The sequence below is a fragment of the Phodopus roborovskii genome, unplaced genomic scaffold (genome assembly GCF_943737965.1).
Source record: "Phodopus roborovskii unplaced genomic scaffold, PHOROB, whole genome shotgun sequence".
Lineage (NCBI taxonomy): Eukaryota > Metazoa > Chordata > Mammalia > Rodentia > Cricetidae > Phodopus > Phodopus roborovskii.
The window spans coordinates 19,902,985-19,921,026 of NW_026126549.1; the positions used below are offsets into that span (position 1 = coordinate 19,902,985).

At 52.6% G+C, this 18,042-nt stretch overlaps 1 protein-coding gene across 3 annotated transcripts in view; it reads right to left on the reverse strand.

Annotated features, from left to right (window-relative positions):
* Nucleotides 1–761: 761 nt before the first annotated feature.
* The window catches only part of Synpo (synaptopodin), a 34,470-nt gene continuing 17,189 nt past the window's right edge, over nucleotides 762–18,042 (reverse strand). Inside the window, exons 1-3 of one of the 3 annotated variants that reach the window (XM_051201144.1) lie at nucleotides 15,310–15,496; nucleotides 8,037–10,414; nucleotides 762–2,758 (exon numbers count right to left, since the gene is read on the reverse strand). In XM_051201144.1, coding sequence (XP_051057101.1) covers nucleotides 2,105–2,758; nucleotides 8,037–10,079 — 2,697 coding nt within the window. In that variant the 5' untranslated portion in view covers nucleotides 10,080–10,414; nucleotides 15,310–15,496 and the 3' untranslated portion in view covers nucleotides 762–2,104. Of the gene's footprint in view, nucleotides 2,759–7,066; nucleotides 7,612–8,036; nucleotides 10,415–15,309; nucleotides 15,497–18,042 lie in introns of those variants that run through there. The other 2 variants (XM_051201142.1, XM_051201143.1) reach the window with 2 other exon arrangements.

The window sequence follows — 18,042 nt, forward strand, 5'->3', positions numbered from 1 at the left end:
TGTTCCATCACTCAGATGGGGAAGCTGAGACATGGGGAAGGAATGACTAACTCAGGTCCATCTAGTTAATCAATGACAGAACCTAGGCTTCAGTACAAGGATGTCTATGGTCCCAAGTTTTTCTGCCTGTTCTTATGACTTTCAGATATTCTGTCGACTGGTGTAATTTGGGAAGAAGAGAAAGGCTTCCATGAAAGGCAAAAATGACACAGGAGAGAGAAGAATGTAGGAAGCATTTATTGCTCTGAATTCTACAAGAGGCTTGAGGCAGGATACAGGCAAGCTCTAGTGTGTTAGATGAGACCATACCAGAGAAGGCAGTCACTATGCCAGAACAGCAGGAACAGTAGTTTCTCAAAGCTGCCTCCTGCTGGTTCTTTGAGGAAATGCAGATAGAAGCTGATCTATGCTGCAGCATCTGCTAGATGTCTAATACCTCTCTTCTCCGGGAGGCATCCCTAGCCTGGGACTCTTTAGCTACAAGGGATGCTGCAGCAGGTAGGGGCTTTGGTAAATGTGTTCATTTATTATTAACTGAGCTGAGTTCCCCCTCATCTTCCCAGTAGGGTCTGGCTCCCCACAATGGGCATTAAGAACCTCCTCTTTACCCCCAATGCACTCTGTCCCAACCCTGACAATTCTAGCTTCCCCTAGCCTTATTCAAGGGTTCTAGATCACCTTGATGTGTGAGTAAATCTACTAATTGTCCCAAATCATATCATCCCTCGCCTCTAACAACATTCTGATGTCTTTTTTTTTTTTTTTTTTTTTTTTTTACCTACATATATTTGCAATCATTGAACTCCAGCACCTGTACCCCCAGGTTTCAAAGTTTGAAGCTGATATTCTGAACCTCAAGGGGTACTATCAGCCAATGATGAAAACCACAAAACTCAGTTACATTCTTCCCAGTGTCATTCTTGAGGATTGGAATCAGAGTCACTGAAGTTTAGGGAACTGGCTCGTCAAGGCCACTGGGTACAGGTATGAACTAGGCCAGAGTGAGATGTGAAGAAAATGAATATAGCAGTACCCATTCCTCTGGACAAGGTATAGACACTAGGCCATAGCCTGAAGTTGAAGGGAAGACACATTTACTTGGTGGCTGGAAACACGGGCCCATACTAGCACAGTCTCTTGATTTCCCAGCCAGGTTTATTGTCTCTGAACTCAAGCCCTGGGCCCCTCCACCCTCACCCTCACCTTCTAATACTATGGGATGCATTTCAGGGTGAGAATCCTCAGGAGTCTCCTCAATGCATCCTAGCCATGGCTTACACATCCTGTAACAAGGGCCTCTTTCCAAATAGGTAAGACCAGACTGGGGGCAGCCATGTAAGGCTGCCATCTCTTCTCCCCGCATCCCCAGCTTTGAAAAAACTCAAATGTGCTATGAACAGGCTGAGAAAGGCAGAGGTCTGGGACTCCTGAGACCCATAGCCCCAGGGAACTCAGCACCTTACATGTGCTCTGCCCTGGACATAGAGATGGCCTGGACACCCTGAGCTGGGGTAGAGAAATCAGCATGGCAGAATCTAGGGAGAATCTTCCAGATCCTTCTCCCCAGAGGGGCCCGGCAGGGCACCTTGAGCTTGCCTGGGAGATCTCTCTAAAGGTCATGGGATAAAAATAGAGCTAGTCTGAGGAGGGATGGAAAACAGCTGCTCCTGCCTCGGACTCGGTGCCAGGAGGCGGTGGTCAAGCCAGGGCCTGGGCATGGGTCATGGCCTAAGTTCCTTTCAACACACACTTCATTTGCCAGGCTGCCAGACAACAGGGTGAGGGGACAGCATGGAAGCCTGGCATGCTGCAGGCCCAAGGGCAGGGTGCACAGCTGCCTTCCCCAAGGCACAAGTGTGTGGATGGAAGGGGAAGATGTCTGGAGACTACTGCATCGGCCAAAGCTGAGGGTCAGAGACAGGGGACTCTTGCTCAGGCTCACACAAATGAATGATAGAGCCAAGGACCCCCAGGCCCAGAGCTCTTCTTCCTTGGCTTCTTTCTCTGGAGCTGTCCAATATGGGTCAGACTTTTTGGGGTCCCAGTGTTGGGGTCCCCCAAGCTTGGTGCCTCTTCTGGCTGGGCCCTCCCAGGGTGGGAAACTTTAGGTGGTGCAGGAGGCCTCAGCGGGGAGACTACCACGCTTGAGCCTCAGGCTGCCATTCCAGCCTCGAGGACAGATATTGTAGCCGAGGATGCCAGGAGACTTAAGCCCGGAGTCCTCAGAGTCGAGGGACACGTCGGAGTCTGTGGGCGAGCGGCGGTAGGGAAAAGGCTTGGACGGTGTGGCCTGGGGACTCCGGGGACTAGCACAGGACGAAGGCCCGACGGGCAACGGACTCCGCGGGATCGGGGCGAAGGCGCCTCCGCGGAAGGTGCCTGCGGGGCGGACGGGCTGCGGAGAGCGCATGCGCGGCGGCGGCACCCTCGGCGGGGAAAAGGGCCGCAGGGGCTCGGCGGCCGCTGACCGCGGGGAGGCGCTCTTGCGCCGGGCCGCGTTGATGATGTTGCGCGCCAGAAGCGCCTGCAGCTGGCGGCTGGGAGGCCGTGCATCCACCTCTGATCGCAGCGGGGAGACCGAGCGCTCGCTCCACGAGGGGGACATTGGCGGCGGCGGCGGCAGCGGCGGGGGGCTGCTCATGCTGCTCCCGCGACCCGGCTCCCACGGCCCCGGGCTCACCCAGCCGTCCAGGCTGCTGGGGGGCCGGGAAGCGCCCGGCGTCCAGGGTGGGGACGTGGGCAGGCTCTCGGGGCGGTCCTGGGGAGAGAGCAGAGAGGGCGAGGGGAAGGTTTAGTGCCAGGTGTTTCAGAGTCAGGGTTTTGGAAAAGATCGAGTATGGTTGTCCATCATTCGGAGATAGGAAAGGCACCCAACACAGTCCGGGAGTGCCTGAAGTAATAACGCAGGTTGCTCAACTCAATCCAGAAGCCCTAAATGCCTTTGCTATCTGGGGTCAGCCACTGCTTGCTTTGGATGGGAGGGAATGGGCAGGCAATTGTCCAGTCCTCCAGCCTTCAGCTTTCTCCTCTATATAATGGGGTGTCCACGAAGTACGGAGGAAAGAACTTGTGTGAAGGGAAATAGCATGCAGTAGTACGCTCCTCGGAGTGAACTGCTAAATAGAAACAGCCATAAGGACAGACAGGAAAGACACAGGAAAAGGTTAAAGAATGGGGCTGGCAGGCACACTGCACACACCCACAGGGAGCGGGAACGAGTCTTTTTAAGTTACTATTTTCTATGTATGTTTAGAGTTTTGAACCATAGGTAATTTTTTTAATCTACTCAAAAATGTATCTTAAATTGTATAGTTTTATATACAAAAACACTTTTGAGAGAAGGTTTTATGCAGCCCAGGCTGGCCTCTCAATATGTCGATGAGGATGGCTTTGAACTTCTGATCCTGCCTTCACCTCTTTTGAGTGCTGGAATAGTTACAGGCATGTGCCACAAAGCCCAGTTTGTCATTTAGAAATGCCAACTGCCACGATTAAGATTGAGCCTCAGGAAGGATCCTTTCAGCTCTTACTGTGTTTTGAAGTCACCTCCTCGCTTCTTTGCCTTGGGTGCCTGGCTGCAGATCAGCATTCCCCCCTCCTTGTACCTCTTGGCAACAGGGACAGTGAAACAGGTTTTGTGTAACCAGGTGGTAGACATCTCTGAGGTTACAAAGCACTGTACCGCTATGGCAGCGAATTCATTTCCTACCTACTGGAGTACTTATCCATCTACATGCTTCATCCTCATCTATCACCTACCTCTCACTTCTCCAAGTTAGGCCAGACTGGTTAGGGAGTTGGCACTTTCACATTCATTTTACTAGTGATGGAAATGAAGCTAAGAGGTGTAAATAACAGCCCAGAGTGTTCTTCCCAACTGGTGTGTGTGTGTGTGTGTGTGTGTGTGTGTGTGTGTGTGTGTTTCAAAGGCTATACCATGTTTAAACAGTGATAAGGGGGTTGAAAGTGGAGGGCTTTGGAATACAGGCTAAACACATACTGTTCACCCATATTCCAGAAATAAGCAGTTCCACTCAGGCTTTTAGTTGAGTCCACATTCACTAACAATCGTTCATTCATCTCAGCCCTAAGCTTCATCCCAATCAGAATTTGCAATCACCCACAAGATCCATTCTTTCACCCAGTCAGTAATCTGCCAGTCTTCCTTTCAACCAATGGAGAATTTAGTCCCTCCCAATCAAAAGAAAACAGTAGAGGCAGATAGCATATATTCTCCAATCACATGACAGAAGCTGCCAGATGAGTCCCACCTCTGCCCTTTTGCTAGAGGAGCCAGAAGAGGACTTTCTGGTGGGATATAATGCTGCAGTGATCTATGGAGGTTCTTCCAGGGTACCCAATCTCATCAAGGGAGCAATTTAAGACTCAGCACAAGGCCTCCTCTCCCCTTTGTTCCCAGGGTCAGGATTCTATCTATGTGCATATACAAGCCAGAGTCCCTGAAAGCTGTTGTCTGTGTGTAATACATCCCAGCTTGCAGCCGGGTCACCTGTGGGAATCATACCACAAGCTTGTGGAGAAGAGCTTCAAGGGAAGCCCCTGCCCCAGGTGAGACAGGAAAGACTGGAGGCTGAGATCAGAGTCTCAGAGCCAAAAGTCAATCAAAGGGGCTCAGGCATATCCCATTATCTAATGAGTGCCACCCCAAGTTCATGACCCAAGTCAGTCAGCAAATGTTTTGTTGTTGTCTTAGACAGGTCTCTCTGTGTGGCCCTGGATGTCCTAGAGCTCCCTATGAGGACCAGGCTTGCCTTGGATTCAGAGATCCACCTGCCTCTGCCTCCTAAATGCTGAGATCAAAGGCGTGCGCCATCACACCTGACCCCAATCAACAACATTAAGGCAGAATCAGAAGAGGCTGGAAGAGCTGTGAGAAGTGTCTGAAAAGTCTCTAAAGTTTTGTTTCTGCCTTTCCTGGGGGATTGCCAAATCCAACAAGTGAAAGGAAGCCATCAAATTCAGCCAGGACTATGAAGTAACATAGTCTGTCCCTGGACAGGCTGAACTGTGAAGGTGAGTCAGGCCTGACCTCATGTTAACTGCCATGTCTCAGGACTGACCATGAGGGCAGAGGGGGCACAATTTAGACAGGAAGAAAGAAGCAGCTGTTCACTTTCTCCAGAAGAGCCCAGAGCACTGTGTCTTCCACACTCCTTGAAAATTCAATGGGTGAAAATTCAGATAGTAGTAGCCAGTCACCCCAGCCTCTCAGTGGGGCCATGAATGGAGGGGACAGAGACAAAAGCTGAGTGGTCAGTGCAGTACTGCCAGTGACCACAGAACTCCTGGGCCGCCTCCAGCAACCCAGTCACTACACTGGGAAGAACCAGGGGAAGGGGAAAACAGGGCCAGAGGCAGGGAAGGGCTATGCAAACTCACACAGGAACCAGGGATTAATCCCAAAGCCTTGCCGTCTCCACCAGGAGAGACAGGCAGGATCGATGATAAATGTAGGAAACAGTCCAATCTACACAAAAAAAGGAGAGGGGGAGGGAACTGGAGACATTTCAATCCCTTGAAAAACAAAACAAAACAAACAAACAAACAAACAAACAAAAAACCCTCAAACAGACCCAGAATATCAGAACTAGGCATACTGATGGAGGAGTAGGTGGATCTCTGCAAGTTCAAGGCCAGCCTGGTCTATCTAGCAAGTTCCAGGTCAGCCAGAGCTACACAGTGAGACCTTGTCTCAAAAAAAAAAAAAAAAAAAAAAAAAAAAAAAAAAAAAAGAGTAAGCAACAGACCTAGGCAAGGAATCTCAGAAGGTTGAGACAGGAGGATCACCATGACTTCAAGGCCAGCCTCTCCTATAGACTCTATCTTTAAAAAAAAAAAAAACAAAACAAAACAAAAAAAAAAAAACCTCCAAACCAATGCGGGTCAGGGGGCAGTGTGTTTCCTCTACCCTCAACACAAAGTGGGCCAGCCTCAGGAAAGGAGTAAGGGGAAGAAAGTGCCCTGCTTTCTTGGGCAGCGCATGGCAACCTCACTTCCAGGCACACTCGGCAGCTGAGCAGTTGCCCTTGACTTCCAGGCCCGAACCAGGGAGGACAGAGGAAGCCCCAACCTGTGGCAGCAACAGCGCAGAAAAAAGAAGCAAGACAGATTTGAAACTGAGTGTATTGAGAACAGAAGACAGAACCAAGTGGCAAAGAGCTCAGCCTGGTGGCGAGAGCTGCAGGATGGAGAAGGAGCTCCTCCACCCCCACCCCCACCCTCACCCCCACCCTCACCCCCACCTCAGGTGCAAAAGAGCAGGGTCTCCCTGAGGCTTACCCTGTTCTGGGAAGACCTGGCCTGAAGGAGCCACACTCACTCACGGTTCCCACATGCATCCCCTCTTGTGTGTGGATGAGCTCACTGACAAGGCACCCCTGTTCCCATGGAGACAAGCGCAAAGCTCAAGAAAACTGCGCACTCAGCCCAGCATGGGCACCGCCTCCACCACCCCTGCCCCTCTGGGAGCCCAGAAATAGGGCTGGGAAAGAGGAAGTGGGTGGTCCTAGCCCCGAGTCTTGGGAAGATTCTATCTAAATGAGTCTTCTTGTGTCTGTATTCTTTCGCCCCCAACAAAGACTAGTTCTAGGGGGTGGGGGGATTGTGTCACATCAAAAGGAGGCAGGGAGTGGAGGTATCAGGCTACCTGACTCTACACCCTCTGAATGAATGGGGAAACTGAGGCCCGAGGTGCGCACTCGGTCTGTCAGAACCCACGTCTAAGTCCAAGGCTTTTCCTCAAAGTTCTAGGGTCTGTTCTGTCCCTCTCTTCTGAGCTACTGTGCCAATGTTCCCACTATTACCAACTGATCACGCTTAAGCCCGCCCAGCCCAGGATTCTGACTGTGGTCTGCGGCAGTAGCTCATTCTGACTGTACCTCACCAGGCCACTGGAAAAGCTACCTCCTGTGTCCTGCAACATCAGTCTATCCTTTCTAGTACCTTTCTAGTTCCTCTGAGACCTTTATCCCACTGCACCAGCCTAGACTCTCAATCTTCAGTGGTTTCCACAACTGGAAGACCCTGTGTACATGGGAAAACTACCGCCCAGAAAGGAAAAGTGAATTGGCCAAAGTCACCCAGCAAATGGGAGGTGTGGGTGAGTCTAGAACACTCCTCCATTGTCTCCCCCTGGCCCCGTGCTGTCGCACTGAGTTGGCTTATTTTGGTCAGGAAGACCTTGGCTGAGGTCACCATATCACTAAAGGGTCACTCTCCTAGCATCATACCCATTTCCGAATAGCCCTCCAAAAGGCATTCTTCTCAGGGATACCCTGGGATGTCCCCTCACCCCAGAACAGCCAGGGCAAGGCAGATGGAAGGAGTACTGAGGTCTGAGCACAGGAGTTTCCCTCCCAGTGCAGTCAGGTCCAGAAGAGGGCACGGAGGCAGCAGAGTCTCAGAGAGCAGGAAGACAAGCATCAGCAAACAGTGGTGGAGTCCACGGCAGCAGAGGGCTCAGGAGAGGGGGTGGAGCCAGGCAAAGCTCTCTGAGGCAGTAGAGAGGAAATGTCCAGAAGGTAGAGGGGAAGAAACACCCTGCGAAGGTGAGAATCCAGAAGCAGGAAGCCAGATGCCAGGAGCTGAGCCCTATGAGTAAGGCACACCCAGTTCTTGCAGATTTACAGGTGCCAGAAAGGTTGTCTGTTCCAAAAGTCCCCATGAAGACCCCTCTGGGTCTTCTCCCAACAAACACTGTCATCAGACTTCCAGCCCTGTGCTGGCCAGGCCAGTGGAAGACTCCCTGCTTATCAGGACCCTCTGTGGGTATTCCTTCTCCATGACCCTCTTCACCACCCAGCCATGGAGTCTAAACCTTTAGTCTACAGCTCAGAGAGGGGAGATGGTCCACCCAGGGTCACGTAGCTAGCTATTGGCAATGCCAGACCTTGATCCATGGGTGCCTATCTTCCTCACTAAGCCCTGAGCCACATCCTGCCACATCTGACCTACAGAGAAGAGGGCAAAACAGGCACTGGGATGTGTTACTTGAAGCAGAAAGAAGGCTTCCACACCTGAGCCTCGATTCCAGCATTCCTGGTGGAGAAGGAAGGCCTGGGGGCCTGCTTGGCTCGAGGAGACCACGCCCTGGAGGGAGACACTGGGGAGATGTCACTGCTGTAGGTGGGACTCACAGCAGTGGGCTGGAGGCTGTCCTGGACCGGGGCGGTGTAGAGGCCTGGGGAGGAGCGGGAAGGCCGAGGCAGAGCAGGAGATGGTGGGAGGCCTGCCCTAGGCAGGTTGGGCACCAGGTCCAGGGAGCTAGGCTTGGCTGGGGAGGCAGCACGAGGTGAGACAGTGCGTGATGGAGTGCGTGATGAGGTGGTACGCGATGAGGCTTTGGCAGGCTCCTTGACGGGAGACAGAGCATAGAGTGAAGGCCTCATCTGGTATGGCTGCTGCTTGGTAGGCTCTGGGCGCAGGACCCCATTCTCCGGCAGATAGCCGTGGTAGAGAGAGGCAGGCGGAGTCCGCGCTGGGCTTAGCGATGCCACTCGGAAGCCCCCAGGCGCGCTAGTGGAGTACTTCCAGGACGAAGGCAGGGACATAGTGGGTGAAGGGCAGCGGGCCAACTCAGCATGGCCTGATGACTCTATGACATATTTCTCCATCCGCGACTGGCGGCGGGCATAGAGCTCAGCCCCCTTCCCTGAGGCCTCTGAGAGGTTCTGGTTGGGTTTGGGCTTCGGCTTGGCCTGGATACGGGGTGACTTGAGGCAGGAGGCCCACTCGGGGACAGTCTCCTCAGCGGCTGCAGGGCTGGCCCTGTCTCGAGCTACTGGCTCCTGCTGGAAGTTGGAGGCCTCGGCTCCCAGAGCAAAGGGTTCTTCTTCCATGCCCACCTCCCCATGGTCTCTCTGCCTCCGCTTCTCATCGGCTGTCTGCACTAAGTCCAGCAAGTCAGGATTCGGGGTCACCTTGGGTTTCTCCACGAAGGTGAACATTGATTTCCGGCTGCCTCGGCGGGCCATAGACTCTTCCAAAATGCCTGTCTTGTTGGCAGGGACTACCTGGCTCTTCATATGAGGCGGCTTGGGGTCAGAGCTGGGGTATAGGGTAGAGTAAGAGGGAGGAGACCTAACCCGGGAAGCTGCAGGGGCTGTTGACAAAGTCTCAGCATAGGTAGGGGGTGGGGTGAAGCTTCCTAAGGGGCGCCTCTCCAGGACTGGGCTTCGCTGCCCAACCAGCCTCCTTTCCACCATGGGGCTGCGGGACATTATGTGCCTTTGTGGCTGGGGACTCCTATCCACCATGGTGGTAGCCGGGGGAGCCCAGGCCTTCTCTCCAAAATGTCGTCTTCCCATCATGGGGCTGTGCTCCATCTGGCTGGTACTCCCTGGTGACTGGATCCCAAAGGGCCTGGCCGTCCTATTGACCACTGATGCGGGCTTGGCTAGTGTGAGATGTACTTCACTGTATACCTTAGTAGGTGTGGTGACAGCTGCACGTCCAGACATCTCCGGCTCCGCTGATGCCACTAGGCTGCTAGGCTGCATGTCAATGAGTAGGGAGCTGGACATGAGATCTGCCCCTGGTGGCCCAGAGCCAGCGAGGGGCGTGGCTTCTCTAGGGAAGGTGCTGGTGGCAGATGAAGGAGCTGACACCTTATCAATCAGGAGAATGCTGGATCTCACCTCCTCTGCTGGCACCTGGGCCTGCCCATCAACACATGGAGTGCTGGGTTTGGAATCAGGTGTGCCATTTGGGGGACACTGTGCCTGGGGTGAATTCTGTTGGACAGGGGCGACAGTGGCCGGGGGATTCTGATTCACATCGGTGGTGGGCTGGTTGTGGTGGCTGTTGGACGCTGGTGTGGTGAGTGTGGCACCGGGCGAGGAGGGGTTCTGGTTGATGTCTACAGCTGAACTGTGCACCTCAGTTGCTGGAGGGTTTGATGAGGACTGTTGGGGCTCTCGGCTCTGGGACAGGTGTAGCCCATTAGCTGTTAGCAGGGCCGCATTCTCCTTTAAATAAACTACCAGTGGGACTTCTTCCTCCTCACTGGCAACCTTCTCCAGGTGCCGCAGGAGACTGGCTTCCTCTGAGTAATCCTCCATGATGTGGCCAGGGCCCCCTCTGCTGGGGCTTCGGGGGCTGGGGTGCTTTGGAGGGCCTGGCTTGGGTGAAGATGAAGGTCTCAGACTGAGCTCTGGGGCATGGCCTGTGGGGCTCAAAGGGTGCCCTGTTTGGAGGGCCTCTTGGGTGAGCTTTGGTGGCCTCTGGCCACGGCTCTCCAAGGTGAACTCGTTCACCCTCTGTCGGCGCCTATTGAAAAGCTGGACCCCTCGAGAGTTGGAGCTGGGAGGGGTGGTCAGCTGGGCTGCAATCTGCTGGCTCCACGCCTTGGCCTCCTTCAGATCCTTTTCAGTGAGGCTAGTGCTCCGGCCTAATGCTGCAGAGAGTACACAGGCCTAGTTAGCAAATGGGTGTACACACACAGACAGTCACCATGCCCTCCCACATTTCTTTGAAATCTCATCTTTCCTTGGGTTTCCTAGAATCAGCTGTCATGAAGACTGAGGGATGAAGCTGATCCACTGTTCAGGATGGCCTGCCCATTGGACTGCCCTAGAAGGATGCTAAGACACTACTTCTCCAAACCTAGTCACCTCACTAATTACATCTCCCATGGCCCCCTGGCCATGGCCACTCTCACCCCTTGAGAGTGTTTCACACCAACGCTGCCTCTCTTGACACTAAAGAAGGGGAAGAGGAAGAAAGACAAGGCATGACCAAGTAAGGCCTTGTAATTATCTTCTCATCTCAAGCACAGCTCTGTCACCTGAAATGTTTACCTCTCTGACCCCAACTCCCAGAATAGTGTTTAGCCTAAAGATTCCCAAATGTGCAAAGACACCCCAGAATACCTTCCATATGCCTTCCTGGGGGTCCTTCATCATTTCAAATTCAGAGTATGGTCATTTGCTTGATACAGAAAGATGCTACTGAGACTTATTTTTAAAGGTATTTTAAGTTGTATCATCGTGGGGAAGCGTGTAGGGGTGGAGGATAAGGTGTGCAGTCAGGCCTCTTCTACCTTAACATGGGTTCTGGGAATCAAACTCAGTCACCAGGCTCGCACAGCAAGTACCTCTACCTGTTGAGACATCTCACCTGCCTCCAAGACTTTTTTTAAAAAAATAGGTTAATACACCAGGTATGGTGGTGCACACCTTTCATCCCAGCACTCGGGAGACAGAGGCAGGTGGATCTCTGAGTTCGAGGGCAGCCTGATCTACATAGTGAGTTCCAGGACAGCCAAGACTACACAGTGAAACCCTGTCTTAAAAAAAAAAAAAAAAAAAAAAAAAAAAAGGAAAGAATACATTCACATGAAAAAGTAGCTGTGGCAGCCTGGCAGTGTCCCCACCCCTGATTAGTGGCCACAGTGGCCCACTGCATTCATTCATCTTCCAAGTGCACTGGGTGACAGCTATTGTGTGCCTGTAGTATAGAAGAGAGAAACTTCTATGAGAAAGTTCAAAGAGTCCTGACAGACGCAAGGCCACCCAGCTACAGGTGGCAAAGGCTGAGTCAGTCCATAGCTGTGTTCCTGGTCTCTCTCGGGGAAGAGGCAGTGGGAAATGGCAATGACAGGGGTCAGGGGTCGGCCCCCTATTAAGTGAGGCCACCATTTCTCTTTCTGTCCACAGTGCCCAGCTGGCATACACTCGGTGCTCGACACTGTTGGACAATGAATAAACAAAGATGCCTGAATAGATGAGTCACAGGCAGCTGGAGAAATCGGTCTATGACCAGGGTCATACTAAGTCGGTGGCTGAGAAAACCCCTCCCCCACTGTGGGAAGCTAATTAGCTCTTGAGGAATCTGACCCTGCCCTCCCTCCTAACTCACCCTAATTAGTTCTGGCCCAACAGGCTGATGGGTCTCCAGGGACAGTCTTTCTAGGCATCCTGCCAGCCTGGCTCAGAGTTCGTGGACTCTGAGAGATGGAAGTGCCTCGACAGAGGAGACAGATAGTTCACTACTACCCCATTTTATAGATGGGGAAACTGAGATCCAGCAAGTATCCAGGGCGAAGCCCCGGAGTCAACAGACTCAAAGGAGAGGTCCGTAGAGACCTGGTAAAAGCTTCATGGCTTTCTGGCTCCACTCCCCTGTCTATCTACTACACCTGTAGCTCCCCCCTCAGGCCACAATGACAGTGCAGAACTACTCCAGCTGTGGTATTCCTCTTCTGCCCCAGTTACCCACTGTGTAAAACATGAAGTGATCAGCCAGATTATTCCCCTGGGACAGCTACAATGAGGTTTCCACACATGGGAAAGTCATAGGGAATGCAGTGTCAACCTCCTCTGCTTGGCTTGGAAACAGGTCTGCTGGCCCAAAGCCAAGTCCTTTGGCTGGGCTATCCCTATGATCTTGGCAAGCTCTTACCTCCTCCCAGAGCCATGCACTCCCTAGCTGGAATATAGTTGGGGACCACCCCGAGATCACAAGTACAAGGGGTCTGAAGAAGGCTCATGCTACTCCAGGAGGAGCTGGCTACTGTGACCCACTCTGCTCATGGGGTCAGACAGTATCCTGAAGGACACACATCAAGTTACAGAGAAGCATCAGAGTCTCAGCATCTCAGAGGAGGCTGTCACAGCACAATTCTCCACACAATCCTTGCACCCCTAAAGTCATACCCCTGCATGTGCAAAACTTGTTTACAGCCAGCTGGCATGGGCTCGTGACTCTGTGGTGTGTCTCCCACTGGTACAGACCTCTCATCCATAAACTCATTCAATGGCTCCCACAGCTTGGTGTGTTTCTGTGCACCGCCACCGCTACCCCACCACCGCTGCCATACCAACCCCACCGCCACCGCCGCCGCCATGCCAGTGAACAGCTTTACTTTACTGCCTGACAGATCCTGGAGATTCACAAACCCATCCCATATGACCCAGGACAAAGGTCCCACCAATGTTGCTTATGACACACTTGCAGCAGTTGCAGCTAACACTGGTTAAGCACACACTACACACTCACATGCTCTTTACATGTGTTCTTGGGTCCTCACAGAGACCCTATGAGGCGCAAACTGCTACTGTGTGATGAGAAAAACCAAAGACCAGAATGCAGAAGTGAGATGGCCAACATTACAGAGCTCCCTTTACACCTGGCTCTTATCACCTTATCTTTACACCTGGCTGGCAGGATCCCGCAGTGTAAGGCAGATTGACAGCGATCTGGTGTTTGAGTATCCAGGCCACTCCACGTCCCTGAATGTTACCACGCCCCCCTTCCTTACCTGTTTCAGGACAGTCCTGTGCCCCCCCCACGACCCCTCACATCCACACTGTACTCTCCAAGCCCCTGTCTTCAAGTGTCCGTGTGAAGGGCCCTTGGGGAGAAAGCCAGCTTGGGAGGTGCAGGAAAAGGAAGGGTCACAAGGAGGAGGTGACCCAGGAGGCTGCTGACTTCCAGCCAGGCTCGTCACAGCCTGCCCTGCCCTGAATGACCCTCCCCTCCTATGAGTTTGGAGCTGTCCCTAAGCTCCAAGAGGAATAGCAGAAGGAGCCAGAGGGGAATGAGTCTCCTCCTAGTGGCACTCTGCCCCTAAGACCAGCTGCAGTGACACCACAAAAAAAGGAATTTAACAGGAGTTTTGGGACCAACCCAGCCAACAAGCCTGGCAATTTTTTTTTTTTGTCACCCTGCACAAACATAGGGGTGGAATAGGGCAGGATTGGACCAACGAAAGGTACCTTGGAGTCTCTTCTTACAGCAACAGAGGACGTGCCAACTAAAGTCTCCTAGGGCAATGGCAAACTTGTGTAAGATTTTGCTTCTTGGTTTTAGAGAGGTCAGAGGTGAGCCCCAGCCACAGGGACCAGCAGCCCTCACCGCCTGGCTGTGGCACAGGCCATGATGCCTTTCTTCTAGCCTAGGTCTCTGAAGGCTCACATAGAGCTCTGGACAGCAGCCCTAAATACAGACCTTCGGTGTAGGAAGACTGGAGGTAGATGAAGAGAAGGAAGAGCTGCCTAGAGTCTGGTGATACAGGGCAGATGCAGAGTGGAGGAGAGGCTCAAAGACATAATACTGCCTCAGGAAGGTGGGGATGCCATGACACAGGCCTCACGTGGCCTGTGGACAGCACTCTGTGCTCTCTGCGTTGTTCATCTATAAGGTGGTGATCCCAAAAGATAATACTGTTGCTACTCCCATTTTGTAGATGACAGCCAGGCTCAGAGATGCCCACTCGGTTGTCAAACAACTTTAAGTGGAAGAACTACAGTTCAGAACTCAGGAAGTCTGAATGGCTTTCTAGCTCAGGGCCTGAGCTGGAGGGGCGTCAAGGAAGCTTCAGGGTCCCTGAAGGATAGTCTACAGACCCCCATCTGCCCATCATAGCAATGCCCCTTGGCTGCTTCCTATCACTTCTCCCTTTTAGGAGAGGCTGATGAACTTATTCTCACTAAGATAGAAATGAATGACAGGCTATGAAATGCCGGTGGAGGAGGAGGATTAGAAGGCTAGGAGTCAGTAAACTCCGAGCTCTACTTTTGCTCTAGCAGGAACAAGCTCTCTTTCCAACTCCTGGTCCTGATTGCCTTTCGTAGGCAGCCCCCTAATCCTGCCCATCACTTTGACCATCTGAGTCAAAGGAAGGGATCTGAGGCAGGGGAAGAGAGGCCAGAGCAGAAGGTCAGGGCATTGAGAATTCAAGGAAATGTTTCTCCACACTACTGCCGTCAATGGGAGTGTCTAGGCAAGGCCAGTCCGGAGGATGGGAGCCAGAGGTAGGAACAGAGGTTGGCGTGAGGCAGCCCATTGTAGCAGCCTGGGAACCTTGGCAACAGGATGGGTAAACAGGCTGTGTAAGCTGCCCCCCTGGTGGGGTCAGGAAGGACCTGATGTCCCAGCCACAATACAGCCTCTGGCTTGGCTGGGTCAGGAAAATGAGGAGGTCTGAGTAATAACCTAGCCCCTTTGCCAGCCCAGCCTCACATCCTCCCTGCAGAGGGAAGTGACACAGACCCCGAAGGATGCATCCATGCCAGAAGCATGGTGAGTGCATTCTGACAGTGGACACAGACCTACACATCTCCCTGTGCAATGGTCCACACTTGGGAGAGAAGGTCTGCCAGACAAAGGTTACACCGGGGTAGGAGTGAGGATCCCTAGGGCCAGCTGTAGTCTTGCTACTAGCAGACTGGCAGAAGTCCCCATCCAGCTCTTTCCTGGTACTGGGAGGGAAAATAGGCCAGACAGGGGATGCCACATGCCCTGAGTCACACCCCAAACCCCAAAGGCTCCTCTGAGTGTTTGGCTTACTCACTCTGACTGGGTCCTCCCTGCAGCCCAGCTTCCCCAGGATGCTCTGCCGCTGGCCTCCGTTCTCAAAGCCTCTGGGACAGGCAGCCAAGCTCTTGGCTGATGAAGAGAGGAAAATCCCACCTTTACTGTACCGGGAGGAGCTAGATATGACTTCTCTCCTCCACAGATGAGTCAGCCCAGCTCTTTATCAGGAAAACGATTCTGCAACCGCCTTTTAAATGGCCTCTCCACCTCCAGTCTCTCCCCCGCCAATCAACCCACCCCACGCAGCCAGATTCACCAGATTCACTTGTCCTCTCTCCCAGCTTCCTGCTTCTCTCCTGCTCAGAACCCCAAACCATGGGAGAGCCAGAAGGGTATTCCTCTTGCCAGCATTCCAGGGTCCCGATAGCAAAGCTACCTGAGCAAGGACTCTTTCTTCCTATGTCCTTGGCAACAGCAGAAAGCACAGTGGTTCCCGGTTCCCACTCCTGCCCTTGAGTTCCTGCCTGGAAACAGGATCTCGAACCTCTCCTCTTGAAGCCCTCTATTTCCTCTCTTTTCTACACGTCCCACGCCCCCAGCCTCTCACCCAATTTGAAGGTGACTGGCTCCTCCCAAAAGTCTTCCCTGCCTGTCAGGGCTTAAACTGTACCGCCCAGGGCCATCATCACTTGCAAGCAGTCTCCCTTCAGGGACAGCTTGCTGTTTGCCAGGAGCTGTGACAGGGCCTTGCTTCACTCTCATCACAGCAGGCCCCATGGCTAGCAGTGACCTCATCTCTACCTCAGAGAAGACATGTCTTGCAGAGGTGCTGTGACAAGGAACAAGTCACATGGCTAGTTAGAGCTGTAGGTCACTCACTGTAGATCAAACACTGGGGTGTCCCTCCCAGTGTTTGTTTCATGACACCCAGGGTCCGGGTCTACTGTCCCCAGAGACTAAAGGAGCCTGAGGGCAGGGCCACACATGCTCCACCCCTGCACCCCTTCCTGCCCACATCCTCGGTGAGGATGACAACTGCCACTCTTCGCCTGCTGAGTTCCAGATGCTCCTGGTCAGTCCCTTGGCCCCATCCCCCCACCACCCTGCTGCCCCTCTGTCAAAGGGGCATCAGACAGGCACAGATAGAGAGGAAGACAAGTTCAGCTCAACTGCCAACTATCCCTGCACGTCAAAGACAGACTGCTGGCCGACCAGGGCCTTAAAAGGGCTGGGAGGTCCTGGTAAGACCCGGCTGCCACAGCATCCCTCTTGCCTGTCCTACTGGCTAAATCACTCAGGTATATCAGGTAGGTTTCAGAATCTTAGAAATGGCAGTCAGAGGGCTGGGGAAACAGAACAATGTGGAGCACTTGTCTAGCCTGCACAAAAGCCTTGTGTTGAGATACAGTGGCACATACCTTAATCTCAGCATCAGAGGTGGAGGCAGGAGGATAAGAAGTTCAGTGTGTAGCTACACAGCAAGTTTGAGGCCTGCCCAGCTACAGAAGACTGTCTACAACAAAACCAACAACCACAGACCAGCCAGCCTGGTGGCACGCGCCTTTGATCCCAGCACTAGGGAGGCAGAGAAGGGGGGATCTCTGTGAGTTTCAGGCCAGTCAAGGCTACAAAGTAAGACCTGTGTTAAAAAAAAAATTGACCAATTATTAGGAAACAACAACAAAAACAAAGCAACAGAAACAAAAACCTCTGAGATGTCTCAGAGGCCAACAGGGCTTACTGCTCTTGCAGAAGGTCCAAACTCAGTCCCCAGCACCCACAACTATCTATAGCTCCAATTTCAGAAGATTCAGCACCCTCTTCTAGCCTCCACGGGCACTGTACACACATGGTACACAAACATACATGCAGGCAAAACACCCACAAAATTTAAATTTATGAATTTTAAAACAAAAGCAAAAGAGGACAGGCATGGTGGCACACACCTTTAATCCTACCCCTCTGGAGGCTAAGGCAGTCAGGATCTCTGAGAGTTCCAAATTAGCCAGTGTGACACAGTCGAGACCTATCTGAGAGAGAGAGAGAGAGAGAGAGAGAGAGAGAAGACAAAATTCAAAATGGTAACCAGAGACAGGTAAGTTCAGGCCTAGGAGGACAAGAACCTACAAGAGAGGTTGGCCTGCAGGCTATGAGGTCTCTTGGAAGAGTCAGGAGCACAAGACAGACCATACGGATAATCCTGGGGACACAAAGGTCCAGAGACATAAAGGTAGCAAGCCAGGATAGGAAAGAGACCTTTCCTTTATCTCTGCTCATCAAGGCCTGCTGTACTCTGGGCCCTACACAAAGATGAGGCCTTTCCTCTGAACACCATGCCAAGGCCTGCCTCTAGCATCTCTAAATGCCTCAGCCCAGACGATCAGTAGGGGCTCAGTAAGTGTGGACTGAAGGACCAGCACCTCCACATCCAAGGAAGGTTTCTGTGTCTTCAGCTTTGCTTCGTCGCTCAGCCCTGGAGCCAAATTCCAGATTCATCTGGATTCTAGACTGGAGAGTGGTTCTTAGTGGGTGAGGAGGCTGAAAAATGAACAGCAAGCCTGTGGGTGGGATGGAAGATGAAACCCCAAGTCATTGTGTCAAACTCAAGAAGAAGAATATTCCCTGGAGTACCAGGTGAACACAGAGCCTGGGAGAGAGAAATAGGATAAAGCAATCCAAAGGTTTCTTGGAAAGGACAGCATTTGCCTTAGGTTTTCCTAAATGGAGATGAGGGGATGCTCCAAGCAACAGGAATAGTTTTCAGAC